Source organism: Ischnura elegans, chromosome 2 (assembly GCF_921293095.1).
Source record: "Ischnura elegans chromosome 2, ioIscEleg1.1, whole genome shotgun sequence".
NCBI classification, from domain to species: domain Eukaryota; kingdom Metazoa; phylum Arthropoda; class Insecta; order Odonata; family Coenagrionidae; genus Ischnura; species Ischnura elegans.
This window is the reverse complement of record NC_060247.1, coordinates 56,779,129-56,801,706: the sequence shown is the minus strand read 5'-3', so window position 1 is coordinate 56,801,706 and position 22,578 is coordinate 56,779,129. Positions and strand designations below refer to the sequence as shown.

Here is a 22,578-nt window from a genome sequence, read left to right as displayed (position 1 = left end):
ATTATTGAAGAATTACTAAAATTTATCTCCTCAATAGAAATCGTTATCCGTACGGAATGCGTGTCCCGGCACCCCCGGCACTTTTACGATGACGTTTTGTTTTTATAAGGCTTCTCATGTTGATATTATACTGCTGCCTAAACTCTGATGAAAGTTGTATATATCATGAAGGTGGCGACTTTGACACGTTTTTTTACGCAACTCAGGCATTTATTTTTTATATCTCCTCAAATTCTGTCGCAAATGATACATTTTCAAATTTCCTTGCATGCGCATTATATCACGATATGGATCAAAATTTTTCATACTAGCTAAATAGTTCGAGTCTCGTTAGATCACGCCATTCACGGGAGATTTAGCCCATATGCCGTGAAGTAGTGGAATTAAATGGTCCTTATTGTTAGTTGAAAAGTATATTTATTTTTAAAGTATAATTATCGGTAGGCCGAGGCCTTGTCATGCTATCCTATGTCAAGCCCTATTAATTTTGCAAGGCTCAAGGACTTATCCAAAGAGCGTTACAGAAAAAGGAACTCTCTTTGTGAAGCGGACGAAAACATTCTAAACAAGAAATTGAAGAAGGAAGCAATGACAGACACAAGCCAGAAAAGACCCAACTTCTCTGCATTATCTAATCCCAACGGCGTAAGCAAAAATTCTACAATAGTAAATGCCAAACCCGGTTCTGCGAAGAAGCTAGTTATTAAAAATTTTAAAGGTAAATTGTCTCCCCTACAAATTCTTAGGTTAATTGTTTTGACGTGCCTCCTTTGTTTACATTTACTGGTTTCAATAAATCTAAGTTTTCTAGATCAGAAAATTTTATCACTGGCTTTATCTGAGGAGATTATGCATTTTGCACGGGTTCATGCCTAATTGTGGTTGCATTAATGCCCTCGTTCAGTATCGGTGTCAGTATTTAATCCTATTATCCTTTGCCGGTAGTCTGAAGGCACGTAGAGTACCAGAGACTAATATTTGGTTAATTGTATCTCAATTTTAACAGAAAAACCGAAACTTCCGGAAAACTACCAAGAGCAAACATGGGATAAACTCAAGGAAGCAGTGATAGCCATCCAGACATCCAAGTCTATAGGTTACAGTTTGGAAGAATTGTATCAAGCGGTTGAGAATATGTGCAATCATAAGATGGCCTCGCAACTGTACACAAAGCTCAATGGTTGTTAACAAATGTAGAATTCACCTTGGCATCTATTACATTGAAACGTTTGATAGTACAAGATATATACTTTTTTCTTGTTTTTTCAGAGCTAACAGAAATGCACGTGAAGGCAAATATAGAGCAGTTCTTGACCGAATCTATGGATAGAATAATTTTTCTTAAGAAAATGAATGAGTGTTGGCTGGCTCATTGCCGTCAAATGATAATGATTCGCAGTATTTTTCTGTACTTAGACAGGACCTACGTCCTCCAAAATCCAACCATACATTCTATATGGTAAGCTGTAATGGATGTTACTTTGGAAATACTCATTTATAATGAAATTAGCAATAGCTACTTCTGTGAGCTCATGAAATATTGCAATTAGCCTGTACTGAACTAACATGTTTTACAGGGACATGGGCCTTGATCTATTTGGTCATCACATCATCTTAAATCAATTGGTGCAGACCAGGACTGTAGAAGGATTACTTTTACTCATAGAAAGGGAGCGTCGAGGAGATACCGTCGACCGTACATTGCTCAAATCCCTTTTACGTATGCTGTCAGATCTTCAAATCTACAGAGAGGCCTTTGAGACCAAGTAAGTCCATCACATTTTTTATTACAGAATTTTTCTGTGGGTTGTTGTTTCCCATGACTTTCATGAATGATTCTATGTATTCGTGGATGGCATTTGTGACTCTGAGCTCCACTAGGAACTCAAGATTGATGTTTCTCACATTGTTAACACTGAGATACTGACAGATGATACTCAACCATCACGTAATGTTGGTAGTGAAATTAATTCTGTCTTTGAAATGCCCTTATTTTCCGAATTGAGTATTGTAGTTTTTGCCAAGCCAAGGAGAATAAATTTATTTTCATTCCATTCAATTTGAATCATAAAATGGGATGTTCAATATTGGAAATGTACCATTGTAACCAGTTAGTTATGGATAGTTTCAGAAAACCTATATTTTCATGAAAGGTCACTGTGGGTGGACTCATTCTCTTTAGATAGGAACTGGGACAGAATAATTGTGATGTAACACAGGGGGGTGAAGTGTGTCTTATGCTGGCCCAAGAAACAATTTTTTTATCATAATGATATTGGGAATTTCTCTCATTTGTAGTTCCCCTGGTGAGGTTATAAAAGTTAATCATTCCTGATGTTACGGGTGTTCCTGGGTTCAGATTTATAAATAACTTAGGGGGAGATTGTTATTTGAGGCAAAGCAAGATGGTGAAAATATTGCTAAAGCAGAATAATATGAATTCCATTTTAAGGTTTAATTATCTTGCTTGTCAGTAAGTGGTATTTTTTTCATGTTCAGCATATATTTCATATCCAAAATTTTATGCCATTGGGTTATTTTTTAACCATCATCTTGTTAGTTACTCATTTGTTTTTAACCAATATCCTAAAATCTAATGAGGTGACACAAGGATAAGTGGTCACTAAGTATGATTTTAGAATACTGGGGTCTTATGTTGTAATTAACACCAAAATTTCTAGATTTTAAAAAGTTATCTTGTTTGTTTTCTTCATCTTGGATACAATTTTTGTTTTTTTTTATTAAATCGCTTTGAACTAGTATAACTTTGTTAAATAACCATAGCATTTGATGCTAACACAATGGGAGTTTGAAATAGCACAAAAGGACCTGCTGGGGTAAAGTGTTTTCATAGAGTGAGGTGGGTAGAGCATTTGACATCTTAATAAAGTATCCCTGGTTCAAATCTGATTAGAAAAGTAAATGTGTCCTGCGTGATAAAAATATCTCTCTCGTTTGTTGCCTGATAATGCTCTCCCTTGGGGCCTCTCTGCCTGTACTTACTACCGGCCCTCAAATCTATTAATCTTGCCTTCAAGGTGTACCTTAGAAGTTCCTCTTTAGATAACCACAGGTCACAAAATTTAAGCCTGCCATGTCCTACTGTATGTAACCCTTTATCAAATGAATCTGTATCTAGTTGAATGCACTCAGTTGTGCCTTTTTTAGGCAATAATCAGTTGCTCAGGATTGACGAAAGGTAAAGGCTTCTCTGCCCTCACTCAAGCGAAAGCTTCTTCGTCTTATAGAATGATTTCCCATTTCACTGTATAAATTGGGGATACTGAAATTATCTAAAACTGGAGAGGTAATAATTTATTAGATTGATAATTTTTCTTTATTCATTGTCTTAAGTCTATGATACCAATGCTGCAGATACGACAAATATTGGCCAATATATCAAATAGAATTGATACTTCTCCCGTTATCACTTGTCTAGTAATACCCCTTTTAAACTCAGGTGTATTATATTTTTAATATTATTGGACAATATTTATCCTCTATTTGAGAATGGCCGGCAAAATCCCAGGAAATTATTTTAAGTTCTTATCCACCAGATAATAATTGTATTTCAGTTTAGTTAATAAAAATAAAGGATGTTCTGCTATCCTCCTCCAGTTATTCCCTCATGCTCTCATTTTGACTGCTGTCATAATTAGGCCCTTGTAATCTACGATGACTGATTGAGTTTTACCTCCATCATTCAGTATAATTGTGAGAATTATTTATCCTGTGTACTGTTATATGTATTTCTGATTTTTTACCAATAGCAGAGTTTGTTGAGGGAAAGAAATTTATATAGATGAGTTAGCTCCATTCAAAAAGATATTCATTAACAAGCATTTTTTTAGAAATATTATAATTGAGGGATGGAATGCATGATGTAAATGAATTTTATGTACATACATAATTTAGGGTCAGTTTCAAAGTCCAAAGTGTAATTTTGCAGTGAATTGAGCAGTTAGGAAACCCTCTTTACTGGTGTTGTAAACTATCACAAGTAACAGAGAGGTTAGAATAACTGCCTTGTGATCATATCTGAAAAATATTTTAAAGTAACCCGAAATTCAGCTTTAAAGGCCTCTTCATTTAGAAGTGCAACCTCTGCAAAAGCAAGAAGACAACTGGTTCTTGTGCTGCTGTTAGAGAAAAATTTATTTGCTAGCAATTATTGTATTAGTAGCAATGCTTAACATGAAAACCTTCACTCAAAAAGTTTAGTCTTATTCTGTTGATGTGCTGTCTCTTTGTTTTTGCCATTTATTACAGTTCTCCCATACTTCATTTCTGCTATGCATTAGTAAAAAATTCTTCTCTTTCAGGTTCCTTGCTGCAACAGAGCGGTTGTATGCTGCCGAAGGACAGACCATGATGCAGGAAACAGATGTTCCTGAATATTTAGCACATGTCGATGGACGATTAGCAGAAGAAAATGAACGCCTGTTGCACTACCTTGATCCTACCACTAAGTATGAGCTTTAAAGGAATATCAAGTTTGTTGTTTCTCCAACTATGATCTAAAATTGTGTAATATTATGATTATTCAGGGCTAATGAAATACTGTAAATGTGATTCTCAAAAGAAATTATTGCCTTTTTAATCACACATTATTAACATTATTAGTTATCGCATTCTTTGAAAAGTGCTGCCTAAATTACTACCAATACAATTTATTTTTCAACCTCCTACTAGCTGGTGGATGTACACAATTGTTGGAAAGGGATTCAGATGAGGATATTATGATTTATTTATCTAATAGTTCTCCAAAATTAAGGGAGAATAAGATATTTAACTTCAGCATTATTATGTACGAGTAATCCTTATATTGGTCTAATTTGAGCTGTGGTCTTTTAATTTCAGGTGGCCTTTAGTGCACACTGTGGAAAGACAACTACTTAGTGAGCATCTTACGAGTATCTTGCAGAAAGGCATGGATTCTTTGCTTGAGGGAAATCGTATTCATGATTTATCACTCATGTATTCTCTATTCTCTCGTGTGAAGAATGGCCTTACAGAGCTCTGCCTCAATTTCAATGCATTCATAAAGGTTAGTGACGGTTGTAAAATCAACAAGCTGTGCTGATGAAGTTCATCTACTCTGTAAATATACTTTTCTTGAAGTTACAAGAAATTGTAGCTTTCATGTATTAGCTTGTTCTATTATATAGGCATTAACATGTATAAAACTGAGTTTCTCCCCATAATACAATCTATTAAATGCAACCCAATTTATGTCCATGTTGAAATAGCAAAAATTAAGCATTTCTCATTAGTAGGTTGATCATTCAGAAACAGACATTCATGGGGTCCAACTGTAAGTAAAAGGCAGAAGTGAAGTGTGCTTGCCACAGAAGTAGTTCTAAGGTTCCTACAGCTGTTTAAATGCTTTATTTATTACATTTGTCATGAGAAAACTCTAGGAAGGTAAGAACTACTCCAATGGGAAACTGCACGTATGCTTTTCACTCATGGTTGGAGCCCATTACTGTGTGTTTATTAGTGCTCAATCCACAAATGGGAAATGGTTAATTTTTGTCATTTCAATGTGAGAATAAATTAGTTCCTATTTTATAAATGATGAAATTGTTTGAATTGCACATACACCTTCATCAACTCATGGATATACTTGTAAGTCTATGGATTATAGGATTTTATTTGATATACTTCAGTAGACTCTAGTTATTACGAAGTTCACGGGACCGAAAAACCAGAGTTTCGTAATAACGAAGTTTGTATGAACATTTCTTTTAGGAATCATGGCAGTGAGCCATACTTCGTCAAAATTTCTTGTCTCTTCAATATCCCTTATAGTCGCACTGCGGAACAGCCTCAGAGTCATGTGTATAATTTACATTAAATTACACACAAATATATAAAAATGAGAACATTCGTTTGGTTTTATTAAACCTTTTTCGTAGTTTGTCAGTTCGTCTTAAACCCATGCAAGGCATCGAAATGTATGGTTATCCTGCAGAATGCAACACTGCTTTACAATTGTATGTCAACTCTCGATTGTGATGAGCTAATTTAGCTGCGCGTGTGATGCAGCTGGAGCCGAAAAAAATCACTCTCCACGGGAAGGTAGAACGGGTGAAATGCTGAAGAGTTAAATGATACTTTGTTCAGGTTATGCCCAAAGTGCAAATTCCTCTACGCTAAACCGCATCGCATCGGCCTACTTTAAAGACACCAAATTTGAAATATCAGGCACGCTTGAATTTTCGACGGCTCTTATCTCTGAAAGTTTGTAAATTGATTGTTTGCAATAAGAGGACTTAATGTTCATCCAATTTACGTGCGATAATGAGTGGGACACCATGATTCCACCGGAATGAAGCTTATTTTATGATGTTGCATGCATACTAAAGTACATATCTAAACGTACTAAAGTACATAAGAAAGAATCATAATTGTTGTTCTTGGGCACAGTGCACAAGGAGAGCATAAACTCCATGCAATGATTATAACGTAGTGCAGTTTATATCCTCCTAAATGCCGTTGCTTGTTCGTGGAACTTCGTAATAAATTTCTTTTTGTAGCCGCTGGGACCGGGACTGAAGTTTGTAATTTTGTAATAGTGTTTTTTTTTTTTTTTACTATAGATTGGATTGGTCTTTTTGTCGTAATCAACGATTTTCTTCGAAATAACGTTCGTATTAATGAGATTCTACTTTACATGGTTAATGTTTAAAAATTGTCGCACCTAAGGATCTAGATATCAGTTCTCAAGTTAAAGCAATCAAATCAAATATATTCCAGGCCAGTGGTCCCCTTTAACCTCTCCTTTGGGAGCTTAACTATGTAAATTAGATAAATTCGGATGACTGACATCAATCTGCATCCATGATTTAGAGGCGTACGAAATAAATAGCATAAAACTACATAAGAAGTTCGTTAAAAGGAATGATAAAGATCCATGAAAAATTACTTATTAAAATACAAACTTGTCACAGCCAATGTGTTGAAAATTGCATCTTTGCTTTAATGGCACGGAGAGAAGTATATTTAAGTTATTTACCCATTTTTATTTCCAGAAGTAATAGCACCAATATTTCAGTGGTAATTTAAAAAAATAATTGTGTATGAACAAGAAATAAATCTAGAAAATTATCCGATAAGTCGGTTATCAGAGAGGAAAAAGACAAAATTCGATTTTTTGTGCACTGGTATTGATCAATCTATCAATAATCAATCAGTTTTTTCGTGTACATTGCATCAGCAACATTGACAAGCACAAAAGTATATCAGTACATTGAATATTGCAGACGCCCTGTCAGAAAAAATTTGACTGAGTGCTATGATGGGGCTGTTAAAATGTTTATTAACCATCTGCTGGTATCCTAGCACAACTATCTGAACTCCTGATGATCAGCAATGAGTTCTTGTTGCAAATTGAACCTCCATTGAGTGATCACATTCCTGGGCAATTCCATGTCTCACTCCCCTAGAATACGCCCAATATTCCCTGGTTAAGTATCAAATTCTTCCTCCCTCAGAACTCTCAATGATCATGAGAGAAGGCAACTACATAGTATATACTCGGGCTCCAAGAATAGAGAAGTCAATTGAGCTCTACGTAGGGGCTTTTGGATTATCTATCATCTTACCAGTGATATCTCGGCCGGCCTCGGTGGCGCCGGGGTAAAGTCCCCGACTGCCAACCTAGAGGTCGCGGGTTCGAATCCCGCCTGGGTGGCTTGGCTACCATCCAGGGCATGGATGTTTGTGAATGTCTAACAAGTTAATTGTAAGAGAGGACAACTCTGTCCTAAATTTGCTTGTATAATAAAGACAAATTATTATTATTATATCATAGAACTAATTTGTATTTGAATTACTGACCATCAGTTGAGTTCTCTGGCGTTTAATGGTCAACAAGGCCTCTCTGATAAATGAACGAGCACTCAAGCATAGTGTCTACAGAGCTGAGGCATTCATGGAGAAATTTCAAAGTTGGGGTGCTCACTTTGCCATTGTCAGACCATCTTGGTTAAAGAGACATCCATACACCCGTTAGCTTTGGTGGATTATTGCCCTTTCCCAATCTCATTTGGACTAGATCTCCTTTGATCTTGCTTAGATTTTTATTCTGTTATTCCAAGGATATTAGGTGTAAACTGCTAAAAGGTTATGTTTGAATATATTACATTATGTACTTGAATGCTCACTTGAGAGTAAATCTGGCCAAAAAATCTCGACAGTGTAGTCCTTATTTATCTATCAAAACTCCTGTACTTGCCACAGATTATTTTCCTTCCCACTCTATTATCCCACCGACAGTATGTCATTCCATGTTTAACTCATCAAATAATCACTGAACATTCCCAGTCTCAAGGTATCACAGAATAAAAATCCCCTCAGCCAGCTTCAAGTATCTTTTGGGTAATATTTGAGGTATGCAAAATTATCCTGGATGGGAAGAAGATTAGAAGTCACGCACTGTACTATCTGGTGCTGCCTTGGGGCCATCCATCCCCATCTGGGCAGTCGCCATATTGCAGAGGCTGAGCCCCAACTTACTTATCCGGCATCAAGTTGGCAGTGAGGGTTCGCCACACATAATGCATGTGGATTATTGGGAGAAGGCTCAAAAGTCTCTTAAAATATGGATAATCACCCCATCATTAATCATCATGTAATTATTAGAAGTACAGTGTTGCAATGTGCTGGACACTTGGGTATGATATCATTTTCACCTGCACCTAGCTTCATGGTGGTCCCCAGCCTAGGAAATATGACATATAGTACAATAATATTAATAACTTCTAAAAGGAGGTGATTAAGTTTCATTTTTTATTTCTTACATTGGTGAAATGCCTGAAATAAGCTTGCAACCATTTTGTGGTCGAAGTGAGGCATTGAGTCATCCTGAGAGTCATACATCCAGGTTGACATATGCAATGAAGTGGACTCATAATGCTTTTCTAAATGGACCAACGGACATGAAAAAATTACTCTGTCTAATGCTAACCTTGCTATAGACAGTACTTGTTATGATGGACTTGTACTGTATAATCAAAAAATGAATATACATCAATCAGTTGTAATCACTTTTAGTTTCTCCTGAGCGGAATTTTGAATTTCATAACTGAGGACAACTAATATTTTTTTTATTAATACATAATAACTTCAGCTTGTCTTATTTTTTATCTTTGCTTATGAATTTTATCATTTCCAGAAAAAAGGGCGAACAATTGTTATAGATCCAGAAAAAGATAAAACTATGGTTCAAGAGCTCCTGGATTTTAAAGATAAAATGGATAATGTTGTCATTACATGTTTCCATAAGAATGAAAAATTTACTAACAGCCTGAAGGAAGCTTTTGAATACTTCATTAATCAACGAGCCAACAAGCCTGCTGAATTAATAGGTAAATATTTATTGTGCATTATAAATTTTTCAATAATGTATTTCTAATCTGGATTTTAATGCATGTAATGTTTTGTGGTGTATTATTTTTATAAATATTTTCATCCCCTTCAATCAATTTTTATGAGTAATTTAAATATTAATGTGGTTAAATTTCTTTTTGCAACTTGTGAATCCTAAATTTTTCCTTCTTTGATTTTACATTTCAAAAATGTGAGTGTAACTTAAAGGATAATTTTGTTCATTTTTCTTGATATAGCCAAATTTGTAGATTCTAAGCTGAGAGCTGGAAACAAGGAGGCTACAGAAGAGGAACTTGAAAAGCTTTTAGATAAAATAATGGTTCTCTTCCGCTTCATCCATGGAAAGGATGTATTTGAAGCGTTCTATAAGAAGGTAGTGTTTATGAGAAAAATTTTCTATCACAATGGAAGCATAGTAAATTATTTTACTTGGTCTTTCATTTTAATTCTGTTCCTGATAAGCTATTGGTTTGAAGAATGAGACAATTTTTTATCATTTGGTAAATTTCAAGGCATTCAAATGGAAATTTATTCTTTGATTTTTTTCACCTGATGTTACAATATTAAGTTTAATGTTCTTCAAATCAAATATCCATATGCATTAAGTTTACCATAGTGCAATTTGTTGAAAAATGAAATGAGATTTCAGTGTCATAGTTCATTGCAAGCTTTGGATATCATAGAAATAAATGCAGTCAGTTTTTGATAATTATCATCTTCATTATTGATTTTCTAATATTACATTTGTCTTGTATTGACATTTATTCTTTAGGATTTGGCCAAACGCCTTTTAGTAGGAAAATCTGCCAGTGTGGATGCTGAAAAAAGCATGTTGTCAAAGTTGAAACAGGAATGTGGTGGTGGTTTCACTTCAAAACTCGAAGGAATGTTTAAGGATATGGAACTCAGTAAAGATATTAACATTGCTTTCCGGCAGGTAAGATCATGGTTTTAAATTGTCTGTCTTCACACAGATTATTTGCCTCTTTCTTCAAGCTTTTGAGAAAACCTTTTAGAAAGAAGCTCTTTCATGCTCTCATTTTGCGGGAAAATCTCCATGAAAGTAATGCATACTAATATATGGTTATTGTTTGCTTGAATGAAACAGGTGTCTATCCTGCAAGAGGAGGTTTTATATAATAAGTGCATTGTGGGATGAATGCGGGGTGTCCAGAAATCTTCTTTTTCTGGACCCTCCATTTTATTTCCTGTCTGAAGTCTGGGAATTGGAAATAATCACAGTTAGCCATACATTTTTAAACAAAGCAGTTTTAACTCATAAGTATTTTTGTTAAATATCATTCGTCTTTGGTGTGAAAGTAAGCTCCAGCTGCATTTAGAAATTTTAGTAATAGGCCGAGAAATTGCATTTCCCTAATATTTTTGTGTATGTACCTTATCCCCCTGTATAAGAGGCCTTGTTTTTGGGCTGTGTGCTTCTTCCCAAAAATTGTGAATTACATGTATAAAATTTCAGGCTACTGAGGGTACAGTTAAATTTTAAGAGTAAACATGCAGCGATTCCTGAGAGAAGTTGTATTCAATTAGTTACAGTTCCAATGCACGTCAATGTTAGAGGTAAATTTCATAGCTTTTAATCAGTTCATTTCCCCGTCATTTTCATACATAGTGGAGTTTCATGTTTTTATTTTTTGCTATGGGCCTGGTGGGCAGCATTGTATGTTTATTACTTTTTGAAAATCTTAAAGTATTTAAATTCAATCCACTGATACATCCACCAATTAAAGTCAGTGCATCATTCCTGAGATTTCCGGCAAGCAGATGTTGGATTTCTCCCTATTTTTAGAGTTCTCACTGTGTGTATTGGCTATCTTGTTGATACCAGTTTGGCCAGTATTGCAACTGGTGACTTCATGTTGTAGGTATCACACGTAGTAGTATTTGAAATTTTCTCATGGGACAATAGTTTGGCTGTGGAGTTTGTGTGCCTTTTCTTTGTTCATGTTCCAAAGTGTCTGGGCAATCTTTGCTCCTTGAATGAACTGTGGATACTAGAGCTCTTCTCTGTGGATTGAAAGAATATGTGTATTGTTTCTGTTCAATTGGCTATAGAGAAATTCAAACATAGGTGAAGGGTTGATTCAATGACCTTGTGCATGGTTAATTTGCCCAGCAAAGCACTGATTCCTCGATATTCTTTCCACAGTACGTTGCAAATCTTCGCAACCCACCTGCACCTAGCACAGATTTGACTGTAAACATCCTAACAATGGGTTACTGGCCCACTTATCCTGTTGTTGAAGTCACACCACCAGCTGAAATGGTCCATCATCAAGATGTTTTTAATAAGTTTTATTTGGGAAAGCATGGTGGACGAAAACTGCAGTGGCAGCCAACCCTAGGTCACTGTGTTCTCCGAGCTGTTTTCCCAATGGCAAGTATCCTATAATTTTGGTGGGAAGTAATGAATTGGTTTGGTTTTAGAAAAAAGTATCCTGTAATTTTTGGATTACAAATTAATATGTAGCTAGAGACACTACTTAGAATTCAATGGGTAGAGAAGACATGAATATAGTTTTACAGTTATAAAAGAAGTGGTTTACTGTGAGTTTTGGTAAAAGCAGAATTATCCCACAGGCTATGTTATTTATAAATTGTGTCCTTACTGTATGTTCTAACACAAATTCTTCATCTAGGGAAATATCCTGCTTCACTTTCTTCTACTTATTTCATGTCTTCTTCCCAATTCTCTTTCTCCTATCTCATCCCATTTATCTTTTCATTAATAAGGATTTTCTTCCTTTGTACTTTTATGCTGCTTCAACAATTATCTCTTTCAAATTCTTAAACATACCGTACAAGCGCGTGTAAGAGGCGCACTTTTTTTCCCAGAAATTGCCGCCGAAATGGGGGTGCGTCTCTTATACAAACTTATCTTCCACCCCTCCCCATCACCGGTCTCAAGTCCAAGGGGAACTGGGTAGCCTTGGCTTTCAGCGTGAGTCAGTCATCTGAAACCTTAGGTCAAAAACATGCGGCAGGCAGGGGAGTTTCTCCCTCAGTGACGTTGTATTTTAAAAATGTTCCAGCATGCTTTTCTTACTCCTAAGCATCGAGCCATCACGTCGGTACCTCAGAGGTGAACAAGGAAAAGATCATGCGGGGTTTTTCACTCCGGAGGGCTTGCTAAATTTACTGCCACGAGTGGGCATCCGGCAGCATTTATACTGCAAAAAGTAATTGCATATCAAACGTAGAGAAGCGCCTAGTTTTGAAGGACAATACCTGGTTAATAGTCAACATTTGTCTTGCCGAGAAATTTCCATTACGCGAAGGACCTGATTTTTCAAAAATCATCTTCAGACGCTATTATGAGGATTATTGCAACTGTAAATTATATTGGTGTCAAAACCTGCTGTTTAAAAAATTCAAACAAGTGTGTACATTGTTGGACTAAATGGCGGATATAAGAAATCAGAAATGCTTATCAGTGAATAGCGCTGAAGGAGAGGTCGAGGGGAAGGAGTGCGTTCCCTCCGTCTTTCAAGCTACAAGCGAAGTAGCAAGGGAAGATCACATCCAATCTTGCATGTGATGTAGTTGTCTTCAAAGAGAAGGAGCAAAGGTACAGCAATGTGATGTACACAGTTTGCGTTGCCTGAAGTTTCCAGTCCTTCTCGTCTTGTTTGAATGTGCTCATGCTACGCTTAAAAAACTTAAATGCTGTCAGATATGCGTTGCGTTAGGTCTCATTCTTTTTCGAACCTCGGGCGTGTCATAAAATCTTACAACTGCCGAAAGCTATTGAGATATCTTCGAGCTCAGAAGGTGAGTCACCAAGTATTTGGTCTCCAGAAACTGGGAGAATTGAAGCTACTAGACCGAAAAAGGTCAGTTGGTGAGACGGGGTAGGGAACACATTTCCATTGTTCCCGTGTAACTTGATATTTTCCTTTGAGGCAAGTGCTTTATGGTCAGTGGGGTCTCGGAAAGGAAAAAAAAGGCATTGATGGAGGGCCAAGTGTGGTTCCGTGAAATCTACAAAGTAGTTATTATCCTATGGCGCTGAGATTACCCCGATTGTTGTCCAATCTCTTGGGAAGATTTGTTGTGCCTGCACTATCATGCTATGTGCCTGTCGTGTTTTGCCTAAAAATTTTCCTCGGCTGCAATTCTATTGCCATACTCCCTAAGAGAGCATTTAAACAAAAATTTTCGTGAGTAGGACAAGCATCGTAGAGCAACAGCGTATGCGAAGAGAGGATCGGAACTCTTTCTACTCATTCTAATGTGATGTTGCATTCACGAAAGCATTGATTTAAAATTTTGGATTCAGATTCAATTCAACAAATTTGGATCCGAAGTATAAGGTGAAGGGCACATTGGTGGATATTTGGATCTGAGGTATCCGATCCGACCATATCTAGTAAGCATCATAAGGTTAAGTCTACAAATGAATACCTTCTTATCTCCGAATGCCATACGTATCGTGTAAATTTAGCTGAAAAAATTCCGCATTAATTTTTAGTGTTGAAAGAGGAAAATTTGATAACTGTCAAAAGTCCAGGCATACGTCTGCAACACTGCGCAATAGGATAAAAAAATGCTGCAAAATTTTTTTCTTTAGCTCCGATGGTCAAAATAGAGGTGCACATCTTACACACGCTTATACGGTATCTTATAATTCTTTCCTTGAAAGGCATTTCAAGTACAACGTTGTTCATTTTATTTCTCATCCACCACATCCTCCTAATCCTCTAACTAACCTCAATCTTGGTCACCTGTTGCATATTCTCATACTAATTTCTCATGATCCCCATTATTCTGCTCTAATACATACAGGAGGCTCTGCTCTAATATCTGGCGTCCTGTCAACAAAGTTTCTGTTGGTACCCTTGTCAATTGCATTTCCCCTTCCAAGAAACCTTGCTTACAAAAACATTTTTTTCTTTAAGTGGTAATTCTTCGTGATCCTTTCAAGTTATTCAACCATAACCTTTATATCTTGTTTTTAGTTACAATGAAAGTTCCATCTTTGGTGAAGAATGAAATTTTATATGAATGGTTTATTGCCCTGTTAATCATATTTGGGATGATTTCATTTCTTTGTTACCCTTGTGGAATGAGGAACTTGCATGGGTCGTAGATTGCTCTAAAAACTATTTTGAATAAGTCAAATGGATACATTAGCTCGCAAAAATACCTTCAGTTTCTCCATTCAACATCAAAAGAAATTAAAAAATTGCATTTAAAATCGAGAAAAATTTCTCTGAGCCGACCACTGCGCGAAGACACCAGAGCGTTGCCGAGGCCAGGCGTGACGTCATAGGTGCCTAAACAACCGTAGGGAGTAGGGAAATACGCTGAGCGATTGGTGTAAAAATTGTTTTGAGGGAGTATTTAGCCACTCATCGTCACTTTATTTTGTTCTGTTATTCTTGGGCAAGTTTTCCTATTGCTATTGTGCCTAGATTATTACTTGGGATATTAATAATGCGGCATCGGGATGATGAAGTACAAGCGTTTCACATCGTGTGTTTTGGTTATCAGAAAAATGGATGATAACGTTGCCACTCGTTCGAATAGTACACCTGAAATTCATCTACGTCTACATAATACCCCGCAAGCCGCCTAAAAGGCGTGTGGCATGGGGTGTTAGGACACCAGCCTTTTTTTAGGACACCAAAAATTGATGCCACGACCCTCATGGAATTTGTTAAGACAAATTATTGCTATACGTCGGCGGCAAATCGAGTTGTAAAAGAAACTTGTAATACTGGAGGATAACGATCGTAAGCTGTGCTGTTGACATTAGAGTAAGCTGGCCTGTTGAATTTGGCAACGCCGGATTGACGAAGAAGGTAGTCCTATCCGTCCTACGGTACGAATTCACAGCAAAGCAGTCTGCACACAATCCACATGTGAGATCGCGAATCGGTTCCGCTGCCAACACACACACAAGCTACAACCTATTTCAATAATATAGGTAAATCCATAAACAATATACTAGCATATACCATAATAATATAGTGGGAAATAGGCAAATACTCTTATCAAAAACTGGATGTCACTATCACATTCTTATATTCATCACGTACAACTTACAATAACAGAACTCGTTATGATGAATACAACTATTTATTCACTGATTTAAACCCTTAAATTATCCCACACAAGTGACACAGGTGACATTTCTCACTACTATTCGTTGAAATAATGGAATAACAAACTTCACACACAGTTTTTATTTCAATAGCGTGATCGTGAAATGTCATATCTACGGTGAACAACGGAGATTAGCACGCCACTGACAATTTTTACACTACTGTTAGACATTTATCGATAGCGTAATAGCACTTTTTACAATTCAATCACGATGGAACACTGATAACTCTTGGCCGATATTTTTCAACCTTGTCAAACTTTGTGCATTAGAACCACTGGCACTGTGATTATTAGCAGTAACTTAACGGGAGATGTCACGTTGAAAATAACACTATTTTGGCACAAAAATGTTCCTAGATGTCTCCAATCAGCGAGCAAAAGTTGCATTGACTGGAATTCACCCCATAATACAAGCACAGACAGTCCTAAACGACGAATTCTCCGGTACCTACGAATAATCGGATGAAGTTATTGTATACAAAAGCTAAGCGGACATTAGTAAACATCAAAATCGTTCTAATTACATACTAAAATGAATGATATGCCGTCGATAACATCAACTTACAATTAACGTATCCCCCTTCCAATAGCCGTGGCTCAGACTCCTACAACGATGTTATTTAGGTATTATCAAATTTTTGGTTTAACTGCTGCAGTTTTATATTTTATGCCCTTACTCAGATATTAATATGATAAATAATGCAAAATACGATGGCTTCCAAGCCTCTATAGTCGGATATTTATCTTTAAATATAAAATAATCAACACGTCTAACAAACGAAGCTCTCACAACTACTGGCAACTATTACAAACGATCACAACAATAGCTCCGCGTGATGTTTAGGCACCTTTGACGTCATCGAGGCTTCGTCGGCAGTGGCTTGGGGGGTGAGGTAGTTTTTCCCGCGCTTTAAAATTCGTTATATTTATCATTAAATATCTCCCGAAGGAAAACTCAGATTTACATGCGGTTTTCTTTGTTGTATTCAGAAAATAATTTTCTGTCCGCCTATGAAATAAAAAAAATTCATGCAAGTTCCCCATTTCAGTACCTTTGGCAAGTCAGTATTGCATTAGGTTCATCAGTCCTTTACTTTCCTCTGACCTATGGAAGCATATTACACTTACTCATTATCTCTATAGTTTTTAAGGTAAGCCATTCTGCCTCTTGAGCTTTCACTTTATGTAATACTAGCTGACCCGGCAAAATTCGTACCGCTTAGTTATCAATGGAAAGTTTAGGTACACCATTTAAAAATCAAGAACAGCTACCTATACTGATTTTAATAATTTTTGCCTTATTGTAATATGTAATTGTGTTGTACATTATAAGTTGTATCTCATCTTAATGTCAGCTCTGTTATTATATTATTATGCACATGTATTTTTTTCTCAAGGTATTGTGTATTTTGGTTGTATGTGTTATCATTTCCGCAATTTATGAAAATTGAAGTTAGCCCAAACACAGGCTTATTGCCTTATGGGCTACCTTACTTCCTTGAATGGATGTAATAGTCTGTAAAAAAAAAAAAAAAAAAAATGTATGCATGGAAGAATAAATTATTATTATTATTATTATTATTATTATAAAATGAGAAAAATTTCAAAATACTTCAAAAATAAGAATTACATTGGCTTGTTAGAAAGATGTTTTCTTTATTCAATCTATATAGGGTAGACTGAGGCACTTATATGAGGATTTTTTGCTATGAAATTTTTAATTTTCATGTTTTAATTTAGGAAATTATAGACCTTATGATTTTATAAAGCATTTAATAAAGTCAAAATTTTATGCATTCAGTTGTTTGCCTCTATATGTTTTTAACAATTAAAAAAAGTTTTTAGATCCAAGTTTGTTGCATAAACTTGCTCCATTCTTAGTGCAAGTTTACGCAACGCTAGACTGATGCTTAAAATCTCAAGAGAAAAGCCCCTAGGGAGCAGCATTTACATATATGTCATGACTTGTGACACACTAGTTATAACTTGGTTCCGAAAAATTCATTGCGTAAACGTGCCTGAAAAATCAACTTACAGTAACAATGTATTTCTAATGTACGTGTCTGGCTGTCATACAAATGTTATTTACGATAAAAGTTAAGGTGTCCAGCTGCTCTAATTACACATTCCTTGCATTTTCTCAAATGTTTATATTGAAAAAAACACTAAACATGACACCTCTGAGCCTGTTTTGTCAGATATTTTGTCTCGAAGATTGTCTACCATGATGGAAACTTTACCCGGCAGTCTCAAAGCCAAGATGGCTGGCCATGGAGTGTCACCAACCTCCTAGTCGAGGTGTGCCACTGGCCAGTGGTCTGCTTTAATAGCTTTTTAGTAGTGAGAGAGTTCTATATGGTGGAGCACCATTGGCAAAGTTCTACCACGTACAGTGATAAGTTTGTAGAAGTCCCCCTAAGTTTTTTTTGATGAGTGAGGATGTGCTTACACCAGACTAAGCGAAAGCCATGTGACTACCTCTTATTCAGGGTAGGAAGCCAGATTCTTCGCCAGATACACCTCACACTAGGAGGATTTTTGTTTGAAGGTCTCCAAAATTTCTTGTGGGTATTGAACCTAGGACCCTTATACCTGAAGCTTAGTGCTCTTCCCCATTGACCACCATTAACTCTCCATGGTTTTTTTAATCTTCTATTTCATAAACTTTCATGCATATTAGATTGTGCGATGTAAATGTAGAATATCAGGCCTAGGATGATTGAAGTCATTCATGCAAGATAAATGAAACACTAATATGTATTTCAATAAAAAACTGAATAACATTATTCTTATACGTAAATAGTTACCAGAAAGTTGATTATGAATAAAATTTGTTATGTATGATAATTAAATGATACAAGTAATTGGAAAAAAATTATCTATTGTATCTGATTAGTAGTAAATGGTTGCCAATTGCACTTGTGCATAGTATTGTGACACATTTGTACTCATTTGCACAATTATTACTCTACCTTTTTAGGGAAAGAAGGAGCTTCAAGTGTCACTGTTCCAAGCATTGGTTCTCTTGCTTTTCAATGATGTTGATGAGCTTTCCTTGGAGGAAATTGGAACTGCCACTGGAATTGAGGTATAGATGGTGTTACTTGTATTTTTTTTCACCATTTCAGGAGGGCCAGCTTTTTCTCAATTTTTAAATTGCTGGCAGCAGTCATTTTGATTAGCTTGATTTTTCCCATGCTTTGTAGTTATGAATTCAGGCATATGTTGTAATTGTATCTAATCTATGAGTGAAAGTGATCTGTGCTTGTGATATTATTTTTTATTGCTGTTTGACCATTTAACATTGTGTTAATTATATAATTTAATTGCTAGTTGTGTATTCCCTGCAAGTACAGTTGTGCCCTCCTTATAACATAGCCCCCCTGTTAGGGAAGCAGAAGCCATTCCACATCAAAAAAAGGCCTTTTTGCCATCCTACCACCATTTTGCCATATGCCATATATAAAGCATCATACTTTAAATGAAGGCATACTGAAATGAGTCCGCTTGCAATGAAGTTGGTCTTGCTTATCTCGAAAGTTTGGATAACCATTTTTTTTATTATTCATGCCTTTCTCCTCATCATTAATCCAGGTAATCAGGAGTTTGCTGTATCCTTTTTTTGATAATTGTTAACATACCCCTTTCGTTTGGACCATGGCTATATCTCGTTAAAGGGAAAACTTCTTTATAATTTTAAAAAGAGAGTCCTCTGCAAAACTCAATTTTTTTACTGCTATAATAACTGGAGAAAGCAATTTTTGATTGTCATCGGTGATTATGAGTGATTGCCCCAAAATCTTCAGCCCCCATTAGAACCAACTTTTACTGCATAATATTTTCGTGGCTCTGGATAAAACAGTATCCGGTTTGAAGTGATAATTCGATTTTGATTTTCACTTACTGCTATTTATTACGATAGAACTATTGCTTGGTTATACCTTAAGTTCATGTATATTTCAGGATGGAGAACTAAGACGTACGTTGCAGTCTCTAGCTTGTGGAAAAGCTCGTGTTTTGCAAAAGATGCCCCGAGGAAGGGATGTTGAAGATAATGACAGGTTCCTCTTCAATAAGGAGTTTACAAACAAGCTTTTCAGGATAAAAATCAATCAAATTCAAATGAAGGAAACTGTAAGTATTAGTACCATTCATAATTGAATTTTTGGTGCTCAATTTATCAACTATATAAACGTTAAATTGATGGAAGTAATTAATTATTTTCATGATAAATATCAAGTATATACTCCTAGATTTTGTGGTAATATTTAAGTATACTGTTTTCAAGCTGTATTTCACTTGGTGACCATACCTGCTGCTAATTATTTTTAGCCATCAGATGAATAATGGTCCATGTCTTATACCTTGTAATTTCTTGGATTTTTTCGTTATTATCCATTATGGTATTAACTAAGCCAACTACTTTTGAGAAATTACCGGTAGTTGTGTATTCATCTGTTATTGTATTAACAAAATCTCAATTATTTTTTCCAGACTGAAGAACAGAAGGCTACTGAAGAGAGAGTGTTTCAAGATCGTCAATACCAGATTGATGCTGCCATTGTACGCATTATGAAGATGAGGAAAGCATTAGGTCATAATTTACTCATTAGTGAATTATATAATCAGCTTAAATTTCCTGTGAAGGTAAGTCTCAAGGGTCCTCACCTTTTACTTATCACTTTAAATTTCATAGTTTGAGCTACTCTTATCAAAATTTAGTGACATTCACACATATTTGGGATCCCATGGTGATCAACTGATTTCCTTTGGCAATTCTGTTTTTATTATGATTTTAGTTAAGCCTTTTAGGGATTATATTCAATGATGAAGCTAAATTGATATTAACCTTGATCTGATTATACGTAAATTTTGGGTAAAAAAATGAGTGGTAATGTGAACCAATCAAGGGAAATGTAAAGGGGAAAAGTGATGATTTTACATAGTTTCTTCCTTGATTACTGTTTCTGAATCAACTTTCATTTATTTGGAAAATAAAATTTGCTGTGTACATTCCACACCAAAAATTTATTTCTGACCATGGTTTTGACAGTTATTTAATTTTCAGGGTTGAATTGAAAAAAGAAATTATTTGTGTGCAACTAACTCAGCAGTTGTTTTTTAAAGCATGAAAATTACATAACTGTCGAAACGATGATCAAAACTAAAGCATTAGTGTGGAACATACAAAGCAAATTCCATTGTCCCGTGATTCCGCAAAGTGAAGCCTGAAGCATAAGACAGTTTCATGTACTTCAGTGGTGCCAATCACAATGATAACTCTGCTATTTTTTATTTTTGAAATCTAGCCGGCAGACCTCAAGAAAAGAATTGAATCCCTCATAGATAGAGATTACATGGAGCGTGATAAGGACAACCCGAACCAATACAACTATGTGGCGTAATCTGTGAAAATTTGGAATAGACTGACATGTCTCAACCTTATGCCCATTTTACCGCAGTGGGGTGAAATAAGACCAGCCTTAAAGAGGGGCAGGGTCTCATGTCTCCAATAGGTGTTGTTGTGTTGCTATCTTGGTGACATTACTCAAGAGGACTCACAGAAGGCGTGGTTGGATTTCGAAGACTCACATGGTTCAAGCCAGGAGGTTCTCCCTCAAAGGTCAGGGCAAAAGTATGGTGTGTATGGCCTATTATGGTCTTCCTTGGGAAAAAGACAGAAATTTAACCCTCCTTGAAGTGGCAGCTGTGTCTCCGTTCTGCCTCTTACTCCATGTGAAATGTTTATTACCTCGTCCAGTGAGAAAGCGAGGAGACAGGGTTTCGCTTTTAGTAAGTCCATTCTAAATATTAAAAGAAGAATGCTAATTCAAATATGAGAAACCCTATTGTGTTGTACAATGTAAAAAAATCTCATAGCCCTAAATTTAATTATATCTACCCCAGGCAATTGGTCTATGGTGGAAACATGTATTGTTAATAAATTCTGGAATTTCTTTAATGTTAATGTTTTCAGTATTTTTGTAAAACATGTATTATTACCACTTCCCTGTACATATTATGTTTCTTGCACTATCCTCTTATTTTTCCAACAATATGATTAAATTATGTTTATTTTACCCTACGAGGACTTCTGATGTGTATGTAATGAAATGGTATTGATAAACATTCATTTTGTTGAATGATGATGATTTTATGCCCTGCATAGACTTGACAATCAATAAAATGAAGACTAGAAAGTCATTGGAGCAGTTACTGTAGTTGTTGAAATTTATAATAGTTCAGCACCAAGAGTACCAGTGGTAATCATTTTTTCTCATGACGGTGAGGAAATATTTTTGCCTATGCATTATTTTCTTCGTTGAGATTCCTTGTGTTCCAAATTCAAGACCTTTTCTTTTACAATGATCCGAGAAGAGCATTTCCTAATTGTTTCCTAATGGTTATGTTTTGTAGATTTTTTCTTAACCCTTTTACTGCCTGTCCATTTTGAGTGGGATACTCAAAGTCTGCCAAGTCTGTTTTCAGGAAGTTGACTAAATTCCAGAATCGTAATTACTTCTAGTTCTTATTTTTATTTAATACAGCTGAAGACCTCAAATCCGGAAAACTTGGGACCAAAGGGTTTCTGGATTTCCGGTTTTTCAGGATTACTGGTCTTCATGGTATATTTAGTTAATTAATTAATTTATAAATGCATTCAGGCTCTTGCGCTCGATATTTGAGATCCCTATGTTTCCCTGCCTAGGTTGTTAGCGTATGTTCATAGCAGGTGTCTACTTCCTACTCGTCCCAGAACAAGGCTCAGAGAGTGGTGAACCCGAAGTGGCTAGTCGAAACACACTATGCAGAGGAGTTTTCAAACATTCCAGATGGTTTGCCGGGTTTCTGGATTCCGGATTTGAGGTCCTTACCTATACATCTGGATTTCTTTCTAATGCAGGAGAAATGTTTGAGGTTAACGACAATGCAAAAACTTTGGAGGTTGGCTATTATGTTTAGAAAGATAAAAATAACAAATTATATATGGAAAAAGTTCAACCAATGTATCAGCCTGTGGAAGTTTTAGCAGAACCAACCAGGTCCAAAAGTACGACC

At 35.9% G+C, this 22,578-nt stretch overlaps 1 protein-coding gene across 1 annotated transcript; it reads left to right on the top strand.

Annotated features, from left to right (window-relative positions):
- The first annotated feature begins 240 nt into the window (after window positions 1-240).
- On the top strand, window positions 241-21,723 carry LOC124153772 (cullin-4A). The gene is made up of 14 exons (XM_046527128.1): window positions 241-718; window positions 1,007-1,180; window positions 1,270-1,459; window positions 1,578-1,766; window positions 4,323-4,469; window positions 4,861-5,047; window positions 9,179-9,371; window positions 9,630-9,766; window positions 10,166-10,330; window positions 11,561-11,788; window positions 18,500-18,607; window positions 19,483-19,653; window positions 20,014-20,166; window positions 20,829-21,723. Exons 1-14 carry the CDS (start codon window positions 469-471, stop codon window positions 20,922-20,924), a joined length of 2,388 nt encoding a protein of 795 aa, XP_046383084.1. The 5' UTR covers window positions 241-468; the 3' UTR covers window positions 20,925-21,723.
- The last annotated feature ends 855 nt before the right edge of the window (window positions 21,724-22,578 follow it).

What these genes read in the sequence shown, in the direction of transcription:
- LOC124153772 (XM_046527128.1), top strand. Translation starts at nt 469, where the DNA reads ATGTCAAGCCCTATTAATTTTGCAAGGCTCAAGGACTTATCCAAAGAG. An exon ending in AGTTATTAAAAATTTTAAAG is followed by an intron (nt 719 to 1,006) that starts GTAAATTGTCTC and finishes CAATTTTAACAG; the next exon opens with AAAAACCGAAACTTCCGGAA. An exon ending in CAAGCCTGCTGAATTAATAG is followed by an intron (nt 9,372 to 9,629) that starts GTAAATATTTAT and finishes TTCTTGATATAG; the next exon opens with CCAAATTTGTAGATTCTAAG.